The sequence below is a fragment of the Uloborus diversus genome, chromosome 4, assembly GCF_026930045.1.
Source record: "Uloborus diversus isolate 005 chromosome 4, Udiv.v.3.1, whole genome shotgun sequence".
In the NCBI taxonomy this organism is placed as follows: Eukaryota; Metazoa; Arthropoda; class Arachnida; order Araneae; family Uloboridae; genus Uloborus; species Uloborus diversus.
The window spans coordinates 154,985,192-155,008,459 of NC_072734.1; the positions used below are offsets into that span (position 1 = coordinate 154,985,192).

A 23,268-nucleotide genomic window follows, 5' to 3' on the forward strand; every position below is an offset into this window, starting at 1 on the left:
CTGACTTTTGCTGCTGAGTGTGGTGGAGGAAAAGCAATAATAATAAAACTTGAAAAAATAGCCAAGCACCATGTAAGCATGTTTTACTTCATTTATGAAATGTCTTAGTCATCTAATAATATTTTCACCTTCAACTTTTACAACTTCTATGCTCAATTTGTTAATCACATCTTTATGAAAAAAATAATTATATGAAATTACTACATCAAAATAGTCCTTATACCTTTGCCCTTGTGACAGTGATAAGTTGTCGATTGAAGTATTTTAAGTCACTGTCACAGAGAAAAATTATGTAGTCTTGAACTAAAAAAGAAGGAGTTTTGAAGGAGTTTAAATCAAAATGAAGGAGTTTGAAGGGCCCTTCAAAACATTTTCCTGAATGAAGGAGTATTGGAGGAGTTTTGAAGGAGCGTACGAACCCTGCTGTAATTCACCAGAAATATTTGGTACTCCACCGATGTCTTTGTTATCCGACCAGCTAATGTCAACATTTACCATATTTCAGACTTTTACAGTAACATTATATGGATGCCTCAATTGCCAAATCGGTCAACTCTTTAAAAAAAATCCTCATTTCAGCTTTAATAGTGCTTTATCAATGCTTAGCATGTGAATTTATATTAAAGTTTTGGCTCAGTACATTTCTGACCATGTGACGGCAGAAAATGTAACACGAGGGCCTATTCACTCCTTAGGATAACACTATCTTCGTCATCACTTTTCATTATGGATTATAATCAGGCAAATGAGGCATCCATACATCAGGCATAGAAAACACTTTGGCATGGATTGTAAAATTAAACAAAATGTCTTTTTATTGTTAACGAAAGAATTCATACTGCCATATGAAGCGCAAAAGTTAAGTTCTATATGCATTTTTTAACAAAGTTGAGTTATTGTCACCAGGTGGTTCTTTGTAACATATTTTACCTAAATTCAATGCTCTATGGCAATTTAAAAGAATAGGAAATATTTTCTAAAAAATTTGCATTTGAATTAAATGTATGGAGGTGTAAAATGCTATTTCTAAGTTTGAACTCTCTCAGTCTGGCAGCAGATACCACTTGTGTGCTTAGCACAGCAGCATACTGGTACTATCTGAAATAAATATGAATGAATACTACACATAGCTCCATAAACTTTATAAAACATTTATTACAAGATGGTTATTCAAGTGCAATACAAAATGGTATAAATAAACAAATGTAATTTTGAACAATTCTCATTTCATTAATGATCAAGTGCCATTAGTAAAATGAAAGAAGTTTTAACTTTTGAATGAAAAAAAAAACAGCAAAACACAAAGTCAACAAGTTGCGTCAACGGTCTCTTTGTTTACTTGCTACAAGTTCTCTAAGATTTTCCTCACTTTCTTTCATGCTTCTCTCCAAATAAGCTTTACTTGTCTGCAAAGAAAAAAAAAATCATGCTGTTTTTCTATCCAAAAGTGATATTATAAAATTATTTAGGGAATAAACAATTTTTGCATACTAAATAATCCTCTTTAAATGTCACCTTTATATTAATGCAAGAATATGTGAGCTTTTGAATGGAATGCATGACTTAGAGTCCATTTACTTACATCTTTTTGTTTTGAAAAAACAAGGCTCATTGTAATCTCAAAACTATTGTCTTCTATATTTTTCAGTAACTTGCACTTTTAGAACTGCTTTGTAATGTAATGAATTTCTTTTTGGTACAGAAATCTTACTTCATATACGGCATGATATATAATTATTATTTAACGGCAAATAGTTAATGCGATAGTCTCCTTGAGATAAGAACCTGGGCTCCCTCTAAAACAGAACCTTAGAAACGCCACTGCAAACTATTGACAAAAAACTAAGGGTTCCACAAAAAAAAGTGAGCATTTAAAAGGATTCCACTGATCAAAGAAATTAAGAAACGCTGCTCTAGAGTAAGGAGGGTTTAGTTCCGAAAAAACAATATTTTCAACACTAAAAATTACTTTTACAATTAAAACAAGATTTGATATCTATCAAAGCTTACAAAAATATTTCAATAAAAAAAAGTAATAAAACTGGCTTTGCTTTGCTTTACTTTAATTAAATATCTTAGAACAAAGAAATTAGATAATAATGTAATAAATAATGTAATTGAAAGCACCACTATGGGAGGGGAAGCATGGAGCGGTCCACTCCAGATTACTCCTGATAAATTTCTCTAAATAAATCTTAAATTGATTAATTTATGGAATTTTAAAGAAAACTGATTTCATTATTGTGGGGGCAATTTTATAGAATGCTTTAATTTTACATGTCTATTAATGTAAATTTTTGATTTACCACAAAAATTGAAATTAATTTCTGACAATCATATGAACTTCGTGTTTGCATAAACTTTTTTTTTTGAGCATTCAGGTGGGGGTGCGGGTGAATTACAAACTGCCGCCCGGGATGCCATAATCATCATTAAACTAAGTAAAAATGTTCCAATTTAACAATTTTTTACTTTTTTTTTCATTTTTATTCTCTACAATTGCCTACTTATAATAGGAAATGTAATAAATTTGGATAATTTTTCTGAATAAGGTCTTAATTCCAAAGAAGGGAAATATTTTAAAACTTCTCTGAAAATGCGTAATTACGAATTAGAAAAACATCGTGATGGCTGTTAAAAAATACAGTAAAACCTGTCTACAACGATACAGTTGGGACCTAAAAAAACATTGTTACAGACATGTTGTCTACAACGATACAGTTGGGACCTAAAAAAATATTGTTACAGACATGTTATCGTTATAGACAGTTTGATTATTCATGCTAACATTTTGCTGGGACCAAAGAAAATAGTTATAGACAGGTTTATTGTCATAGACAGTATCATTATACACAGGTTTCACAGTATTTCAAACTAAATAAATGAGTAAAAGTAAAACTCTTTTACTTTATTTTCATTAGGTATTTTATAAAACTTTATATGCGTACAATATATATTGCAAATAAAATTAAATTACATAAACTGCTTTGGTAATATTACTTATGTACCTTTTCTTAAGGGCTTACTTAATATTTTGTTTTTACCACCATGACCTACTGATAAATGCTTCATGAATTACGGTAAACATTTCTTTAAAATACAAGTAAAATCTAACATTGTAGCTGTCTTATTTATGGGTTAGATTAGTTTTTCATGACATAAAAGATATGACTTAATGACAAAACTGTCATTACGTCATATCTTTTTAGTCAAAGATACCCTTCAGAATTTTTTCCACTATTTTTATCCCCACTAATTTTGTTTTTACTACAATTCACCATTTTTAACAAATTTCATACTTTTCTTCTGTCAACAAAGACCTGTGTACTTTTTTTCTTGAATTCATAACAAGTACTAAAACTTGAAATTGAAACGCTAAAGCATATATCGGCCATTATTAGAAACTCTATCAAAGAGAGAAAGCAAACATCTCAACAAAAAAAAACCGTCTTACCAGCACGACATCAGAAATACAGTTGAACAAGGATGGGATCCAGGTTATACGAATTAATGAAAGTACGGTTTAAACAAAATAACAGAAAAATTGAGCCAATGTTACAAACTACTCGATGCAGTAAAAATTGTGTTTTGATTTAAAGAGAATAAAACATAAAACTGAAGAGAAAATTGCCTACAAAAATTCATTATTACACTAAATCACATTTTATTTATATAGTGTACATTTAAATAGCTATTCGGATTAACCAAAATCCAGTTTAATAGGGTTTGAATTAGTGAGGGGTAAATGTATTGAATTGAAATTTAAATCCTACTAACATGATCAATAAATGCACAGATGGAAACAAGTGCATCCGACATAAAGCCCTTGTTGCGTAGAGATACTATATGTCATAGAAAAAGTCAAGTAGCTGAGCAAACTGAAAAAATTTTAGCTGAGTATCGACTTTTATTACATTCCCCATTACGAGTCGGCGATTGTAATAAATTAACCAGTAAATGTGATAAATATTGCTAAATATTCAATAATTTATGAAATTTACCAGTTTTATTGGGAATTGTACAAAGTCACCGGATTTATCACATTTACCGTAACATATATATTACAAGTACATACATATGAAAATTATAAAAAGTAACTTACAACTTCCATTATGAAATCTTTGTTCTGGCACCTTTTTTCAGTACATTATTTTTTGAAAAATTTAACAGTGGATTCCTTGCTCAAGGTCTTTTGGGAACATATTTCTTATCCTCCCCCCCCCCCCTTTGTCTGCCGTGCTTCACATTTAATATTTATCAATTTATTATCGTATAAAATGTGTACGTTCCTTTGTGTTATTTACTTCAATTATCAACTGCGCTACCTTTTTCTTTTTTTTTTATTGGCAAATATAAAAGAAACTATTGAACAGTAGGAACGTTTTGATGAAATATGAATGCTGTTTCTCTCGCCCGTTGTCGGTGAAAAATATTACTTTATATTTTTACATCAATAAATGTTCTTTCTTAATTTTTGTAAAAAAATTTCCGCAAAAATATTTGCTAATGACGATCAGTATTATTCGATTATCCAGGGGAAATTATTCAATAAAGTTGGAATCTTTAACATTGCGTCTATTGGGAAATAGTCGGTTCTGGGGTTTTATTCGTATAAGCAGGGTATTTGTTTATCCGTTACCAGATTAAGCGAGGCTGACAGTATGTATAAATAATTGGTTATCCTTTTTCCTTGAATTAGAACTCAAAATTTGGTAAGAAAAACTTCATAATACTGTTTCAGAATGGAAAGAACTTGAAGTTGCTTCATTTAATCATGAATTTCCAAATAACTCTATAGGCCATAAAGCCTAAACCATTAAAGACACATAATAAATATTTTGAACGCTTCTTGAAATACATAAAACAAAGTAATCATGCAAAATTTCAATACAAGACTGTGAGTAAGGCCACATTTTTTTTTTTTTTTTTGACTTACACATTTTTTTAGAAATAAATTTAAGAAAAAAAAAACATTATTGAAATAACAAGTAAAATAAGCTGATATAAAGTAGCACATGGTAAAAAAACCTTCCAACAATAAAAATGATTGAAATATTTGCATGATGCAAAAAGATAGAAATCTAAAACAAGGCATGCAATTTTTGGCAAAACACATATTGACGTTGTTGGCATGTTTCCCAAACATACGTATTTGGCAGATATTGCGGAGGATGAAGATTTTAGGGGGGGGGGGGGAGAAAAATAAGAAAATGGGAATCGCACTTAATACAATTTTTTTAAAAATTAAGGATATTTTTAGAAAATTAAGATTTTTTTTTTTTTTTTGGGGGGGGGGGGGTTTGCTTGATGAAATTAAGGGTTTCTTAAGGATTTTTTAAAGGAAATATGAGCCCTGTGAAAGACATGGCATAATTTGAGATGCGGTTTAGGAAATCTGAGCATAAAATGTCACAAATTAAATGTTTTAAAGAAATGCACACTAAATCAATAGAACAGTATCAAACGAAAAAAAATATTTTATCATTCCAACAGGAGTTCAAAGTACAAATAGCAATCATCTGGACTTTTATTTTCTTATCTCTTTATAGTAAATAAAAGTAAGGTTTCAAAGAAATTCTGGAAGGAAATCTGTGGAGGACGTGCGTCCAGGAGACCCCATAGCACCTACAGCCTTGAAATTTTGTACAAAATTACTTTGCGCCCTTGGGGTTTTATTTTTTAAAATTTGAATTCGTTTTTTGTAACTAATTTTTTAAGCTCAAATTACGTGTAAATTGCCTATTATTGCCTATTAAAGGGGTGAAAAATTACTTGCATGTATTAATATTATACAACATTGGAAAGGGTAGAATTTTTGGAGTTCTACACAATTTGTTTTAATGTTCTAACTTAAAAACAGCAGGAGTTATTTGCGTTTTTAGTTCAGACTTTTTTAGGCTTAGCTAAAATTTAGGCATTACTTTCTTCATTAAATCTATCAGTAAAAAGTGCAGGAATTGTAACACAGTTTTCTTTTTGACACCACTGAAAAGAGTGGCTTTTTTTACTCCAGATCTAACTCGACCAACGGTCGAAAAACTGAGGTTCTACCTCTAAAGGGAAAAAAGTTACAAGCCGTTAAAAATAAGGTTTGAATAATCTCATCTTCATTAAAATTATTGATGTTCTATTTGGCGTTGCCATAGTTACGTCTTTTTGATTCGCATGTTTCTTCTTTTTATTCAAACTTGAAGGGTTTCGCTTTTAAAGGAAAATCTTAGACTCAACTCAATTCAATTCCGAGCTAAAGAGCAAAATATACTACTCAAGACTGTAAATATGAAAGTGATTTTTCAAACGTATAAAACTGCAGTTTTTCAATGCTCATGAGCCGTTACGGCTCTGCAAATTGGTACAAGTTTTTTTAAACCCAGGGAAGTGGTGCATTTTGTACCAAACGGAGAACATAATGCATTTTCAATCTGTTTCTTTCGAATTAAGTTTTTAAATCTTTGAAAATCAAATAAGATTGTGAAGCAATCTTCGGGGGTTGGTGAGCGTTAGTGAGCACTGGGCAGAGCCCCCTACTGTTTAAAAGAGAAAAACATCATATATAAAAAGTTACAAACAATATAGTGTACATGTGGGTCACCTAAAATAATACGCTGAGCATGGCTAAAACATTTGAAAACATGCGAAAGTTTAACAGTGCGTGGGATGATGATAGAAAACATTAATTTTCTCGCTTGCTTAATTTGACATGATAGTATTTTATGGCTGCTTTCAACAAATTTTCGAACTCCAACACCTCTACTGCAGTACATAATAGGTTTCAAATTATGCACAAGTCAGTCATTTTTTTCCTAAATAATGCACTCACGTAATCACTGATTGAGCCATATAGTACCATGTCTCACAGCAAAACATTTAATATTATACATTAAGTATTACATAAATTGTTTCAATTTAAAAAAGGATTTACTTCCAAGAAAAGCAAATTGGAATTTGTTTTTTTACCTTGAACATATTACAGGATGGCAACCGAAAATGAAAAAAAAATTTCCGACTTTTCCCTGATTAAGTTCAACAAATTTACATGATTTATATTATCAGTGATAATGGTTTCTTTGCTTTGCCCTACTTGAAAACCATTGCATATTAAATAAAATGCAGTGCTGAAAACATTTTCAACTGTTAATTAAAAATATATTTTAAAAAGATGCTTCTTTTTTAGAAAATAGTACATTAAATTATCTACAGGGAAATATTATAGGAAATCTAAAACAAGTACTCTTTACTTCCAGTAACCAGTCAACACAAGAACTCTAAGAAATTATTAAACACTCTTAAAGAAATATCTAACCATGATAAAACTAAAAAGTTTATATAGAAAAGGGTTTGAACTAAACTTTCAAGCAGTATTGTTATTGCTGCAAGAATGACAAAAAAGTTTACTGATGTACACAAGGTTACTCAATTTCGAATGATTTCTTTATTTGTTGGGAAAAAAAACTTAGATAACTTTTGTAACAAACAACATTGAAATGCAAAAAAACAATCAATTAATTTCAAAAAAGTTTAATATATAAAAATCTTCTGTGCGTACGTTTGTCACCATAAGGCTTTTAAACGGCTGGACTTTTGATCAAATTTTTTGTGTGTAATTAAGTTGTGGCAAGAATGGTTTCAAAGCGCGATGGATCGAATCGGAAACATTTTTGTTAATTAAGTTAAGCATAGGATCGTTATATCTCCCAAATGATTAATATTTATTTTAACCTATTGTTGAGCGAGAACTGAAATAAATATTTAATCCATTGCCAAAGGACATTAAGAAAGCCAGCTCTGCTTTTTGTAATGAAATTTCCTACTGTGATATATTAACTGAGAATAGATGAAACGTAAAGGGAGAGATTGAAGCCTTCATTTCTTAAAAGCAACAATTTTAGGTCAAGAGATATATTTTAAAGTAAAGCACTGGAAGGTTCACACAAAAAGTGTGTTCTGTCGTCGTAGTTGAACCATGTGATCGAATCAGTGCTTTAGGTTTTCTAAACCAAATGATCAGAAAGTACTGTACCTAATGATATTTGTTTCTCCGCTGAAATCCATATGAGTTTTAGCACCAATGTCAAGAATACTTTAAGGATTGTCTAACTAATCAGTACATTATTAAAGGAAAAGATGATGGAATTTAAAGATGAAACAAATTTTATTTTTGTCCAGATAAATTTCAACAGGGTAGTTCTGTACACAAAAGATAAGTGCAGTGGAAGGTCTTAATCTTTGGTAGAAAAAAACAAATTATGCATTATTTGAAGTTTTAAAAGTTTTCGTTCAAAAGATCGGACTGCTAATCGGTTGGAGTTGGCTTCACTCACTGATTGGCTGGATTACAGTAACGTAGTGGCCTGGCGACATTGGCTATAAACGATAGAGTTGCATGATCATTTGTTTACATTTTGAAGCTACTATTAATGTAATTTATTGTACTTTTGTTTATTTGGTGATATATTTCAAATTGCAAAGAATTGCTTTTGATTTTAGTTTTTAAGAGTTTTTAGTCATTTTAGTTGAAGAATGTTTATTTTACATTAGGAGGGGCGGGGGATGAGTTATTTTCACTAATTCAGAGAATTGTTTTTATCTTTATCATTTTTTTAAACAATATCCTTTCAATTGTTTTATTCTTTTTCACATGGGGGATGTTGTAGCGGGATTTCTCGTTTGTTCTAGATGGGTAGTTAGTTTTTTACACTTAATATCTGAGGACACTTTTAATCCTTTGAGTATGGCTGAAGGAACAAACCATCAAGTACGGGAGAAAAAATAGTTAATAAAACAACTGCTCAGTGGCCATTAGGTAAATCAAGTTGTAAATAATATAAGCATTTAGACATTAAGCAGCTTAAAACATTTTCTTTTTACTTATTTTTTTCAACAAAACTGCTCAAACACTTAATAGTTTATTGACATTTTTTAACTTTTCAATTTACTAAGTTTAAACAGAACAACGTGTGTCAGGTTCTCTAGTATATGTATGTGGGGCATTCCAAGGTATTTAGCTGTTACGGACTCTACACTTCATAGGCATAACTTAACCTCCTACTCTTCATCATTGCAAATATTCATGTTAATTTTTTTGTAAATATATAGTCCTATGTCTAATTATGTCATAACAATAAAAAAAGTTAAAATTTGTTTTGAATTTGTAAAAATATAGAAATATATATTGCCAGTTACGGACTCTACGCACAAAAGACATGGAAATTTTTGCGCTAACTAAGTTCCGATTTTCTGTGAATGTAGCAACCATTCTTACCTAATGAAGCTTTTTTAGTATGCTTCAGTTTATCTATTTTGCATTTACACTTCAAAATAATAATTTAAAAAGCATAAAATATTTTTTAATGAATTATTTACTTAACAATGGTCAATTTATGAGCATGTTACGGACTCTACATGTTTGTCCCGTTTCAGTATGGTTAAAATTGTTGACAACAGAAACTATAATGCTACCTTATTGCTCAACATTTTTAATTACAGACTCAATTGTTTCAGCTGTTTTTTCATTATCTGCGAAAAAACGTGCAGAAGAGTCAATTGGAGGAGGATCTCCTGGTAGAACCATCAAGTAGCTGCCAACGTCGATTTCTTCGTACTCTGCTTTTTGCATTGTCTTGAACTTGTTTCTGGACACAGGTTTCAGTTCAAATTTTACAAGCAATTTTTCTTTTTGAGTCAATTTGAGGATCTGTCCAGGCCACCAGTCATCGCTATAAAGAACAGCTATCCATGTTCCTACATCTAAGTCAGGCTTGGAACTGCTTTGAGCTGTGCTCGTAGATGCCACTGCTCTTTCTTCTCCTTTTCTGATGCCTCTGTTTTCAATGTAAATAGAATTAACTTCTTCTTTAACTTTTCCATTAAGAACAGAAAAACTGTGCATTCTTCGTGTTCCAGGTATTGCTTTTGTTTCATGCCATCTAACTTCTAGCTGAAACTCTTTAACGATAGTTGACACTTCTTTTTCAGTTACATATAGAATATTTATTAGTTTAGCCTCTCGTTTTGCAATTTTGTAGAAATCGAAAGCATTTGAAGGCACATCTTTTTTTTTTTGCATGGTACAGAACCACACACTTCTTTTAACTTCTGCACCTATACCGTCCACTGGCCCTTTGCCATGAGCTGTAGCGAAAAAGTTCCAAGAGGCTGTACAGTCATGATCTTCTTTGTGGTGAATCAAATTGCTTCCTAGGTTGTATTTGTTCTTGAATTGACTTCCACAGCCATCTGACCAATAGTGTACATGCACAATTGGTTTTTTAAGTTTTTCTTTAACATCTTTTAAAATTACTTTATTAAAAGCAAAAACTTCTCTTTTGCTATGAGTAATGCTGTCAGAGACAATTGCATATGAGATGTGGTTTAGTTCTTCTCCACTCTTATGATATGCTATTGCAGTGAACACTGTCACTTGCTCGGGTGACCAGTGAGCTTTCATAATTTCGTTCCGCTGCTTCAAGCTGTAGTTTTCAGCAAAGTCTTCTTGAAGGATTATTTCGCCTTTGGTTAAGTTTGCTTTTAAATATCTTAAGTTTTCATGTTGCCATTTCACATTGTAAGCATGTCTTGCGAAAGAGCTCAGTTGTTCTTTTAGAACTTGTTTTCCTTCGGCTAGATCAGTTTCAATTATTTCCTTCCTCACCTGCCCATCTCGGGTGATCCATTGTTAGTAGCTGACAGGTGTGTCTTCATCAACAGAATCTAGATAATCATCCAAGGCATTGACACCACAAAGTTTGCATAATCTATCAATACAATTTTCATTCTCAAAATCACACAGTTTTGAGTAACAACTCTGTAATACTGTCTGGTAATGTATTTAGACATTTTTTCAATCCTTGAATACACAAGTGCAGATTTTCATGATATTCACATATGCACACTTCTTGGTCACGTTCACCAGATAGCATTACGTGTTGAGGGCGCAAAGATGAAAATGTGGCCAAACCAATGTTGTTTTCTTTTTCATCAGTTTTATACAGAGCATGCACTTCTTTGAGGCTGTAGAGTAAAACCCTTTTTTGAACACGAAGCCTTTTCCCATTAGCATTTTTTATAGACTTGTAGTCTTTTTTGCCAGGAAGTAAACGACTTATGTCATTTCTTTCGTAAAAATTTGTTACAACTTCTAATTCCTTATCAGAAAAAGCATCATACCTCTTTTTTCTTTCTAAATTTTGTACGCTTTTAGGTTTCAAGTGCTTCAGCAGCAAAGGAACTCTCTTTGTTGGTGACATTTTCTTTAAAATGCAATCCATAACAGCTGCAGCTTTGTTGGGAGACTTGGGCATAGTTTTCATGGCTCTACAAACGGCTTTTCCTAAAGTTTGAGGAGAAGCGTATTTACATGGAGATGGAACTAAGGGAACTTGTCTTTTTTTCTTTGCTCTCCAAGCTTTCTGATAAGAAGCATTTTTCCTTTGCTATTTAATAACTTGTTGCTTGTTTCTTTTTATTTCCAAACGCTTCAAGCGCTTTCTTTCTGTGTCTTTCTTTTTCATCTCTTCATGTGCATCTTCATCATCATAAAGCCATTCTCTGTGTGCTCTTACACGATCTCTAGAGTCACTAGGCATCACAGGCTGATGTTCACTGGAAATAAATGTTAAATATTTAATATCTTATACTTTCGATGAAAGAAAGAAATTTAAAAATAACGTACAATGATAGATTATATAAATAATCTTCGTAAAAATTGCTTATTTACTTTAAAATTTAAAATAAAAGTTAAACACTTAAGTTCTAATATATAATTAAATAAAAAGAAAAGAAAGAAGAAACAAAAACTGAAAATGCAGTTTATGTTTATATACAAGCTCATTGATTTTTTAAAAAAGAACAGAGTTTTAAAAATAAAGTTGTATTTAAAATAAATCTAATGATTTAAAATGAAAATTGTTCTTATATAAGCCATAGTTCAAAAGAAAAAAAAAATCATCAACTAAAATGCTAATATACAGCAAAAGTCTTATGGTTTTTTATTTATGTATTAGATTACAAGATACTAATATTTTTATGCATAGTTAGTTTTTGTTAGTAACTTTAAAACTTTTGCATTTCAATTTGATGTAAAATTAACTTGCTTACCTATTAATAGAGTTGAAAGAAGTTGATTTTTCCAGTTGAATTCAAACAAGGTGATGGGTAACCAATGTTCTCAGAACACATGTGGAGTCAAAATTATTCTAAAAGTCAAAGTTAAAGTAATTTTTTGCAGTATAAGTTGTAGTTTCCTTTCAGGGTTGAAGTTGTAGTTTATTTTTCCTCCCTGTGTAGCAGTTCAAGTAATTTGATTAAGGAATAATAGCTGTGTTGAAACTGATGCCAAATGTAGAGTCCGTAACAAATTTTGAAAATTAATAAAAATTAACCAATTGCAACAATCATGAAATTTATTTTAGAATGTTGTAACACTATAGGTGAGATTAGAAAATATTCAATTTAGTGAAATAAAATACATAAATAACAAAAATAACTAAACTTTTCTTCCAATTATTGTTACGGACTCTACAGTCATCGTTTTCACAACCCGCAATTTTTTATAGAACATACTTTTTGATTAAAATTATTAACTATATTACAGATGAGCCTTCACTTTATCTGTCTCAAACACCAGTTTGGGCTTAAAATCAGTTTTTATGTAAGATTTGAACAAAAATTCAATGTAGAGTCCGTAACAGTGAAAATTGAATTTTTGATGTTTCCAGTGCAATTACATACATAATATGTAGTAAATTACGAAAAAAATATGATATTCATATCCTTTGGGATGTGCCTTTTCAATATATGTAAAAAAATTTAACTTTTGACAAGTTTTGTTACGGACACCCCTATGTCACAAATACCTTGGAATGCCCCATGTATAACTTGGTTTTAAAATAAAAGAATTTTAAAGTCAAAAAAAAACCTTCGGATAATTTGAAGCGACAACAACTAATATGATGGAAAAAATCCAAGTTGATTTTCATTCAATATTCAATTTTAGCAATTAAATTAAAAACAAAGAATTTTTCTTGAAATCATGATTACAGTATGCTAATTACTTCAAGACAATGAGTGATCACAAGGGAGCTAAGGCATTAATGATGGTTTCCTCTTTGCCTGTAGGGTTGTTTATTTTATGTAGCATGGAGTTCGTGAAAGGTAAATTCGAGCTACGCAAAATAAACAACTTACAGACACAGAAGCAATCATAGAAAGTTTATCCTGTGTTTAATAAGTAAAGATTCAATAATTAGATGCTGAGAAAAAAAAATGAACAAATATGCGGCAGTGTATAATTGCACCTCATTAATTTTACTTTTTTCTCAACAGAAAAAGGGCGAAAGATGCATAGGAAATTAGGGGGTAGAAATTTTGCAAAGCAAAAAAAAATTGTTTTCTTCACTTAATCCATTTTCCCTGAATTTTTGTTATTTTTTCGAAATTCCCCGATATTTCCCGGATTAATATAGTTCTGACTTTTTCCCTGATCTGTCGCCACCCTGTAAAATAGTTGAACCCTGTTAATAGGAATTGCCAAAAATTCAAATTTGTATTAAGTTATTCTTAACAACCGTGAGTAAGTAAAATGGGGAAAAATAAATATGTAAATTTAAAACTGAACTGTTTTGCAACATATTTACAACGTCTATCTTTTCATGAATTGTTAGTTCTTTACCCTCGCCAACTTGAGGTTTCAATGGGCTACCAAATAATGCAATATTCAGTTTATAAGAAATGTTGGTCTGTCAGGCAGGATAGATACTTCAGAAATTTTTCTTGCACAAACCAGAAAAAGTGAAGGCTTATTTACAGCATGAAATTATTAGATTTAGGTATGTGTGTATGCTCATATTTTATTATTCGGGAAACTTTATATATATATATATATATATATATATATATGGCAAGAATTCCTCTTCCCCAAAAATTTAAGTTCAGGGCACGCCTGGGTCGAAACAAACACAATACATCCACATTAAGCAATAAAAATATAATTTACCTCTAATTCTTTAATTTTATCTTGAGATGTACTTATTTTCTTTGAAAGCATACTATTTATATCTTCAGGGCTCGTTAATAAAAACCTGAAGAGTAAAAAAGATATATTTCATTACATAGAAAATGAATATAAAAGATAATACAACACAGGAAAGGGTACAATTTACTTTATTTTAATAAGTAGAAAAATAAGGTCATAGGATAATGGTTACTAGAAAATTACATATATAAAAATATATGACAAATTAAAAACTTATCCTATTTATATAAACAATTTTCACAATTATTTAAACTCAAATAGAGATCGAAATTCCTAAAGTTTCCATAGCAATCTGATCGACTTAACAAATAATCTTTGTGCAAAATTCTGGATACTGTTACTTTTTGCTACAATACCTAATTAAAGGCAGCAAGTTAGCAAAACTTTTTGATGAGATTTTATTTGCAAAGGTAGGTAACTTCAAACAATGTGATAATGTCATGACAATAATTGTGTTAACAACATTGAAAAAAAAGAAAACGTTGAAGCATCAAGATCCCTAATTGAACAATCGATTAAGTGCAGCAAGGAAAAAGAAAATTTGATATGAACAATATGAGTTCCTTGCACTTTCAGTAAATTACAGATACAAAAGTGACGACCAGCAACAGGCTCTGGGCCCAGCTAGACTGGTCCTAGTCAATTAACGATCCCCAGTGAAGATCAATGACCCTCTTAAAACTATCTACTCCCTTGCTCATTACCACCTCTTCGGGTAAGCTGTTCCAAGGTTCCACTACCCAGCAAAAATAATAATTTTTTCTAATATCCATTTTAGCCTGCGATTTAAATAGCTTAAAACAATGACCCCTTGTCCTGTTTCCAGTGCTAAACTTCAGCCCTGTAACATAATTACTAGTTACCTTTTTTTTTCTAATTTTGGGAGGGTCCCGGGGCCCCTGGACTCCTTATATATTATGTTGTTGTCCTTAACCAATCCGTAACTGTCATTAACGATCCATTTGATTTTCTTTACCAGAGCAATGCCGAGTACAGGAATGCTAGTATATATATGTTATCTCAGGACATTGTTTTTTATCATTTACTTTTGCAATGTGAAATAAAACTTTAATGCCTTATGTATTTTATCTGTGATGATGTTCTTAAAAATTTCGTTTCTAGTTTTGAAAAAGTTCAAGCGAAAGCCAGAAACATTATTATTTGACTTGAGAAAAGCTTTGATGAATCATGTGAGAAACAAAAACAATATCAAATTGAAAATTCGCCATCGACTAAAAGTTGAGATGAAGTATTGAATAATGATTTGAATGGAGGAAAGCCTTCGAAAATAAGGGATTTAAAACTCAATTTCAGGTTTTAATTTCACAGAAATGAAGAGGTTTTAATTAATTTCTACCAAACTAAATGATATTTCGAAAAATAATTTCTTAGTTGATACTTCGTAATCATACAGACATGCCTGCCAAATTTCAAGTCTGAAGTATCAGCGGTATTGGCTGTGCATTGATATATGTATATATATATATGTATGTATATTATCTCAGGACATTAATTTTTATATGTGGGCCATTCAGCCGTCATGTGCGGGACAAAAATACGCTTAAATTTTATTAACATTTCGTCATATCTCTTAATATTTTAATGAAACAGGGGTAAACATTTTTTAAAAATCTTCACATTTGATACAAAGATACTCCTGACACAATTATATTTTCATTAAACAATTTTGTAATTTAAAATAAGATTTATTTACATATGTCACGTGCGGGACATCCAAAGTCAACCTCTGGTAACTTGCTTATGAAAAAGCTAATATTTTTGCTCTATTAATACAGCAATGATGAAACAAATTGTAGATTTTGAAAGCTATGGTTCCAACGTAAAGGAAACATGTCTCATTAGTTAAGAAATAATTATTTAAACCATTGAAAAAAAAAAATATTTATATGCCCATTCCATTGAAAATGGTCATTTTGTCCCGCACGTGACAGTGCTCATATTTCGTAAAAAAGAAATAATTTTTGAAGAAAATTTTAGCTTAAGAAGTCACATGCGTTTGTGATTTCTTAAACAACAAAATTTTGTTAATCATCCTTTTAAATTATTATTATTTTTTTTTTTTTTTGAAATATATGAAGCATCACGTGCGGGACAAAATTACCGTTTTCCGTGGAATGGCCATGTAAAAATGCCAACAAAATAATATATAATCAATTTAATTTTTTGGAGTAGACTGTATCAAATTAAGAATATGACAGTTTATTTTAAATTAACTTACATTCTGCCAATACCATTATACATCCTAGCATCATCTGGAAATGACTTCAGTTCTTTTTGGGTAAGTTGAGCATGTTGGATGGCTTTTGTAAAGACATCAATTTGTATGTCAGCTAATTTCAGCTTCTGAGTAGTATCTAGCACTTTTGCTTGAAGTTCTTGAAAAGCCTAAAAATAAAAATCAACAAATAATAATATTCCAAAATTATGATTGCTTAATATTAGAAAAATAATCAGAATTCAGAAATAAATCAGAATAAAAATAATTCAGAAAATATTTTTCTGCAGCTGTAATAAATATGGAGAAGGAAGTAATTTACATGCAAAACTTATAGCCACAAAATATGTACAGTCGGACCCCAATTTAACGATTTCACCGGGACTGAAACTTTTATACGTTAAATGGGGGTTATTCGTAATATCGGGATGTGATTTTTTTCTTGCCTAAAACTCCTAATAAGCAACTGTGCAAAAATATCCATAATTAGAAAGTGTACACTTTTTATTCAGCATTCCATGACTCATTACACTCTAGTTAATTTGAAATTTTAAACTAGAGTAACAGACATTTGACAATTTCCTTGATACTTGACTCAAAATAGTTTTTTTCGGCTTTATGGAGAGAAGAAAATACTGTGCCTTTTGCAGCCTGCTGTATGATACATGTTTTAACAGTTTCTAGAATATGTTAGCATTTGAAAAGTAAGTTTTAATGGGAGTTTCATTATCGCTTTCTGCATCAGAAAGCATTATTCATTCGTCCTCACCCGTTAAAATTTTTTGATTCCAAGAAAAAAGAATTCTGCTTCGGACAATATGGATGTAATATTTGGAAAACAATCCAATATTTCCTAACTCAAATTCCGAAAAAAAAATTTTTGGCTATTAAAATAATTCGTTATTTCGGGGTTTATTATCGGTAAATAGGGGTTTTGGCCTTCATTGTAGTAGGGAAAAAAGAAAAATTCGCTAAATTGCGAAATTTGTTTAATAGGGGTTCGTTAAATCGCGTTCCGACAGTATTAAATTTTCAAGTTCCAAAAGAACTCATACAGCGAAACCTTTGAGGTTGACTGCTTGTTCCAGGTACCTCAAGTACCAAAAATTATTCCCATGTTAAAAAATCAACCTCTATTAAGTTCACCGTTTAAGTGCAAAGATACAAACAACAAGGCAGGGGTGATTGCCCCTCCCTTCAGGGCCCCTACATTGGCAATTTTTCTGAACTGAATTCCTAAAATGCAGGTGTAGGATATATTTTATGAAGTTAATTAAAGGAATTTGGTTCGACTTTAAATCCTGTGAGTTTTTAGAACTGAAATTTCAGGCAATCTTTGGTCGTGTTAAGAGGAAGAGTCTAGAAGCTTTCCCCCAGGCATTTTGCAAAATGCAAATCTTAAATATGCCATAGCAGACATCTCTGGTAGAGTTGGGGGAAGTAATAATTTTAGCGAATTTGGTCCAGCAATTTTGCGAAACTGAAGTTTCAAAAAACGCAATTTACTGACGATCCTTGATGTTATAAGGGAAAGGAGGTTTCGAGAATAATACGCCAAAGTTATTACGAAATTCAAGTTCTATATTGCAATTTTAGAATACCTCTTTTATGGGAAAAGAGAAAGAATAGATTTGAAAACTTCCTTCGATAAATCTTTATATATTCTAGTTGTTTTACAATTTAGATCAAAATGATTCAGCAGATCCCCTCCCCCTCCCAAGCATGCGTAAATAAAGTACATAGTAAGAGGTAATTTTAAAATATCAACCGCACCCTCCTTGAAAAATTTCTGGATATGTCCTTGCTTAAGTGCAACACAAGTGGTCAACTTACACAGGTTTCACTGTATTAGCAAATTTGTTGAGAATTAGTGTCAACAACCTCTCCGCTCATAAGGCAATGCCTCCAGTGATAACATGGTAGGCCATGGAATCTAATTGTTAACAAAACACTTTTGGTCTTTGGACTTAGTAAAAACTTCAACGAACACAATGGGGAAAAAATTCACGCGATCTAAAACTAACTAGAAATGGCGCACCTGCGCCTACTATCCCCATTACGATTGCACATTTCTTGAACATCACAGTAACATTTATGTTTTCAAGAACAATTAACTTTACAGGCAATAGCATTTTTTTTTTTTTTAAGAAATAATACTTTCACTTAAAATTTTCGGTATAACTTTGATATACACCCCCAAAAATTACGCGCCAAATCTGGCATTTCCTACCGACTTTTTAGGGTTGCTGTTTCTTATTTTGGTGTTGCCAATTTAGGTTTTTTCAGCTTTTAGGTTTTTGCTGTTGCCAAATTAAGGATTTTCTTGTATTTTGTACCATTTTTTGAGTTTTTTTTAAAGTTTTGTGGCAACAATTTTAGTGGCAACAAAGTTTTGTGTCAACAAAAACAAAAAAAAGTCGCCACATTTCCGATTTGGGGGGGTATATCAAAGTAGTTCCAAATTTTCTCCACACGTCATTCAAATGAAAGCTCTACGAAAATAAAATTAAAATTTCTAAGGCAACACATGTAAAACATTTAACCACTTGTCAGCAATCTATAAACATGTACTACAAAAGCACAACAGAAAAATGATTAGAACGACTTAAATTTTCTAGTCACAATGAGAACTGCCAGGATAATAATGAAATAATGGTGACAAACATAAGGCGAAATTAATTTCACAACAAACGAATGATAGCAAAAAAAAAAAAAATCACTAGTTATACCATGAACAAATGACACCAGTGATTAAATTAAAACATAAATGATACTTAAAATGATTCAGTCTATGATGTACAATTTTATACACAAATGGACGTATCAGACAATATTTACTTTTTTCAATTCTAAATCAACACCTTTGCCGGCCATGTTGTTTAAAAGGAGAATGGTGTTAATGTTGCCAACCCTAAAAACAGACATTGAAATTTCACTATTTTTAAACGTGAGGCTTTAGCATGACTTCATGTTCATTGGGAAAGCTCCTTAAAACTTCGTGATAAAAATTATATCCATCCAACGTGTCTAGGATGCATTGTAGGTCTAATTTTGAGAAAAGTAATCTAATTTAGATTTTTTCATGCTTTATTTCCGTCCACAAAAATAGTTTTAGTTATTGGGGACAAAAAGTTCTCACATATTTAAACATGAACACTTTTGTTCCCAAAATTAAAAATCAGCGACAATTGCAACTTGAAATTCTTTTCGTCAGCGGATTTTCCAGTTTTGGGAGTAAATCTGTTCAAATGTCCAAAAATATTAGCCTTCTTATCGGTTTGCTGCTATAGCTGCAAATAGCGCCGAACTTTTCGTTGCCTCACATGCAGGGAACTTCTTAAATCCCCCCCCTCCCCCTCCTGATGGTCAATTCTGCTACTACCAGTGGCGTACCGAAGGGGGGGCGGAGGGGGCGGTCCGCCCCAGGCCCCGCTTTGACATAGGCCCCCAAATTTCAATTTTTGGTTTTCACCAATATTGTCGCATATCTTGGTTTGAATGCTTAAACAAGTTGGCTTAATAAATCATAATTTTTTTAAAGACCAAATATTTGTTCAGGGATACAATCAATACGTCTTCGGGATCAATGGAGGGTTTATGATACCCAGGCCCCGCTTTGACATAGGCCCCAAAATTTTAATTCGTTTTCTTTTTCGCCAGACGTGCCTTATGTCATGGTTTAGATAAATAAAAAGTTGACTTTTTATGTAGAATGAATATTTTCTCAGTGACTCTTGCCTAAACAAAGAGAGGGCAAATTATGTCCCACAGGCCCCGCTTTGACATATGCCCTGAAATTGTATCTTATTTTTTCCAGTAGATCTGTCATATACATCATGATTAGAAATATTAATCAGTTACCTATATATGCGAGTATATATCATAAATTTTGTTAAATATGACTTTTTTTCAGTGACTCGTCCTAGTGTACAAAGGTACATGAGCGCTTGGGCCACGAATTTAATGGGGGCCCCAAATTTATTTTTAAATTAACTAAACCTATAAAAATCATTTGCTTTTATTTTATTAAGTGCTTTCAGCAAAGTTTTATGCATTTTTTTTTCAAACAATTCATAAAAAAAAACTAATGCATAACAGATGCACGTTTATAATTTTTGATCATTACAGTATACAGCTAAAATATCTGTTTTATGTTTTGTTTTGTGTATTAAGACTACGATGGTCTAGTCTTAATTCATACACTACTAATCGGGGGAAATTACACTCTTCGCTTTAGAAATCGGATTAGTTAGTTAAACCCACGCATACGCAAAATTTTTTTGTCTTAATTTCTGTCGAACATTAAATATTTTTAATTCTACCAGTAAAGCCGCGCGGAGCGTTTTCTCCACTTCAATCAAACGCACCAGGCAAGTATAGGGTCACACCAGAGTTTTTTTGTCTGGTGTGTCTTACTCAAAGGAATAGTAAAGGGTTTTTTTTCTGTAAAAGAAAATTTTTATCCAAAAATTAATTAAATCTGGAATGCCTAAACGTTTCTGTTCACTGTACTTGGATGTTCAGATGCAATAAATTTTTAAGATACAATATAATTTTAGGACTTTTTTCTGTTTTTGATATTTTCTGACAAAGTACAATTTTATTAGAAATAGCCGCCTTCGGCGACCAGCTGGTCCGCCTTTTTACGCCAGGGTTGCCGCCTTCGGCGGCTGCATAGACAATTTACCCTAATAGCAAAATTTCTTGCATCAATCTTGACAGATCTTGATATTATACTGACGGCGTCAATATTGACGTGTTTCATACTGCATAAAGCTTGCATAAAGATTAAAAAGCAATATTACAATAACAACACGTATGCAACATTGCATTCAGCTTAAAATATCAATATTGATATTACCTTACAATAACAACATTGCATACATATTGACGCCGTCAAGATGTATTGATTTCATGCTGTCGCCGTCAAGGTAATTAGTACACAATAGAACAGGTGGACCTTCGTTGATACTTGCGCATGCGCACAGTTCTTTCTACCCAGCGTCCCTTGCATTGCTGGCACATCTTCTTGCTTCGACCTTTGATTCAGTCGGTTCAGAAGAGTTGCACGTGGCGTTGCATTCTTTTAGGCTTCGTTAAGTTGGTTGCTTAGTTATTAGTGGGGAATAATATTGTTTTAGGAAAAACTTATGAATGACTCATAACTGCATTTGTTTATTAATATAGTACTAAACAAGTCATATCGCAAACGATGCGCAATCAATGTTAGAAATGGCCGAAAATAACTTTTTTCGTCCCTAGACTTTGAAACAAAGGACATGAAGCCCAGAATTTCGTATTATCACTTCAATCTCACGTAAGATTAATTTTATTCAATGGTTATTTATGTTATTCTTTAAGATAAATTCATATGTTTTGTCCATGGGATATTTTCAATGCTGACATCCATTTGAAAATGTACTTTATTGTATTTATTTATTTATTATTTTGCTATCTTTACTCTTAAATATGCTATAAAAACTTCCGCAATTATTCCTAACTAGGCATTTTATGTCTTTATAATACAATTAGAAGCATGAATTTAAAAAATAAGTCGAGTATTACGCAAAACGAAGAAACTTTCATTTTTTAAATTAAATTGCGAGTACTATTAATACCTTTATATGAATTTCCGATCAGATGTCAGCTTTAAGGAAATATTCTTAGGCTAGAAAACTATCTTGAAGAATAACAGAAATAATTACAGAATGAAATTTAATTCTCGAGTTTCAAGTGAAAATAATACAAAGAAATAAATAGATAAAACACCTTGCAAACGTGCTGATTTCATACTGTCATGTCAATGTATCCTGACATTTTCCTGTCATATCAATACGTATGCAATATTACAAAAGCAAGATCATCTTGCCTAGACCTTGATTTCATGCTGTCATGACAACATCTTGATATTATCCTGTCATATCAATACGTATGCAAGATTACAAAAGCAAGATCATCTTGCCTAGACCTTGATTTTATGCTGTCATGACAACATCTTGATATTATCCTGTCATATCAATACGTATGCAATATTACAAAAGCAGCCTACCTTGATATTTTCCTGATATTATGTTGCATACACCTTGTCAGCCAATATTGTGGCAGCCTGCTGACAGCATAAAGGGAGTAACATAACAACATTGAGGCAGCATTAATGCAAGATGATTTTTCTTGCATGTCAACCTTTATGCAATACTGAGGCAAGATATTTTGCTTACTGGGTAGCGACGGTATTAATCAATGTTTTTCTCTATATATCAATATTATCATCTGCCTTTTTACGCCAATGTTGCCGCCTTCGGCGGTTGCTTAAATAAGTTTCGTGGCGTTATCAATCGATCTATATCTATATCATTATTAATTTAAATAAAATATTTTCTAGATCTATCTCCAGTTCCGTCGTTTGGAATATTTTTAAAGGAGGGGGAGGGGAGACACAAACTGCTTGCACTTCATGCAAATTTTGTCGAAAAATAACAAAAAACACTTCCACTTTTACTTGAAAGCATTGTTTTTTCAAAGTCATGGTGTGTGTGTGGGGGGGGGGGGGGGGCATTGACACCCCGTTGAAGTTCCTTAAATAACGGGCATGTCTCTTTCTTGCTCTCCATCTACTATATCGACCTCTGCATTTGTCTATCTATCTATCTATACGATCTATGCGTATCTACCTCTGACAGTAATTAACAATGTTTTCAAATCGCAGCGTGCCCCCCCCCCCCCAACCCCCGTGTTGTTCTTTAAATAACGGGGTCTGTCTATCTCTCACTGTACATCGACCTGTAGATTTATCTTTCTCTAGATCCATGGAAATTTACCTCTGATAGTAATTAACAATCTTTTTTCAAAGAAAAAAAGTATTAATTCGAGAACAAAATTTAAAAAAAAAAACATTTTTTGTACACTCAATGTATATCTATCTACCTATTCGATCCATCTCTAAATTTTCTCATCTATCTCTATTTATTTTGATTTAACCTCCAATCTTATTCCCTAACAA

The 23,268-nt window shown here is 31.7% G+C and overlaps 1 protein-coding gene across 1 annotated transcript; it reads right to left on the minus strand.

Annotated features, from left to right (window-relative positions):
- Window positions 1-1,135: 1,135 nt before the first annotated feature.
- Window positions 1,136-19,163, minus strand: LOC129221184 (prefoldin subunit 1-like). The gene is made up of 4 exons (XM_054855637.1): window positions 19,107-19,163; window positions 16,272-16,438; window positions 13,994-14,078; window positions 1,136-1,406 (listed from the first exon to the last, which is right to left on the minus strand). Exons 1-4 carry the CDS (start codon window positions 19,140-19,142, stop codon window positions 1,320-1,322), a joined length of 375 nt encoding a protein of 124 aa, XP_054711612.1. The 5' UTR covers window positions 19,143-19,163; the 3' UTR covers window positions 1,136-1,319.
- Between the last annotated feature and the right edge of the window lie 4,105 nt (window positions 19,164-23,268).

Bases quoted from the DNA above. Each gene is read 5' to 3' on its own strand.
- LOC129221184 (XM_054855637.1), bottom strand. From the start codon at position 19,142: ATGGCCGGCAAAGGTGTTGATTTAGAATTGAAAAAA. The intron at 14,079-16,271 runs GTAAGTTAATTT...TTTACTCTTCAG, and splicing joins TATAATGGTATTGGCAGAAT to GTTTTTATTAACGAGCCCTG. The intron at 1,407-13,993 runs GTAAATTATATT...TTTTCTTTGCAG, and splicing joins ATAAAATTAAAGAATTAGAG to ACAAGTAAAGCTTATTTGGA.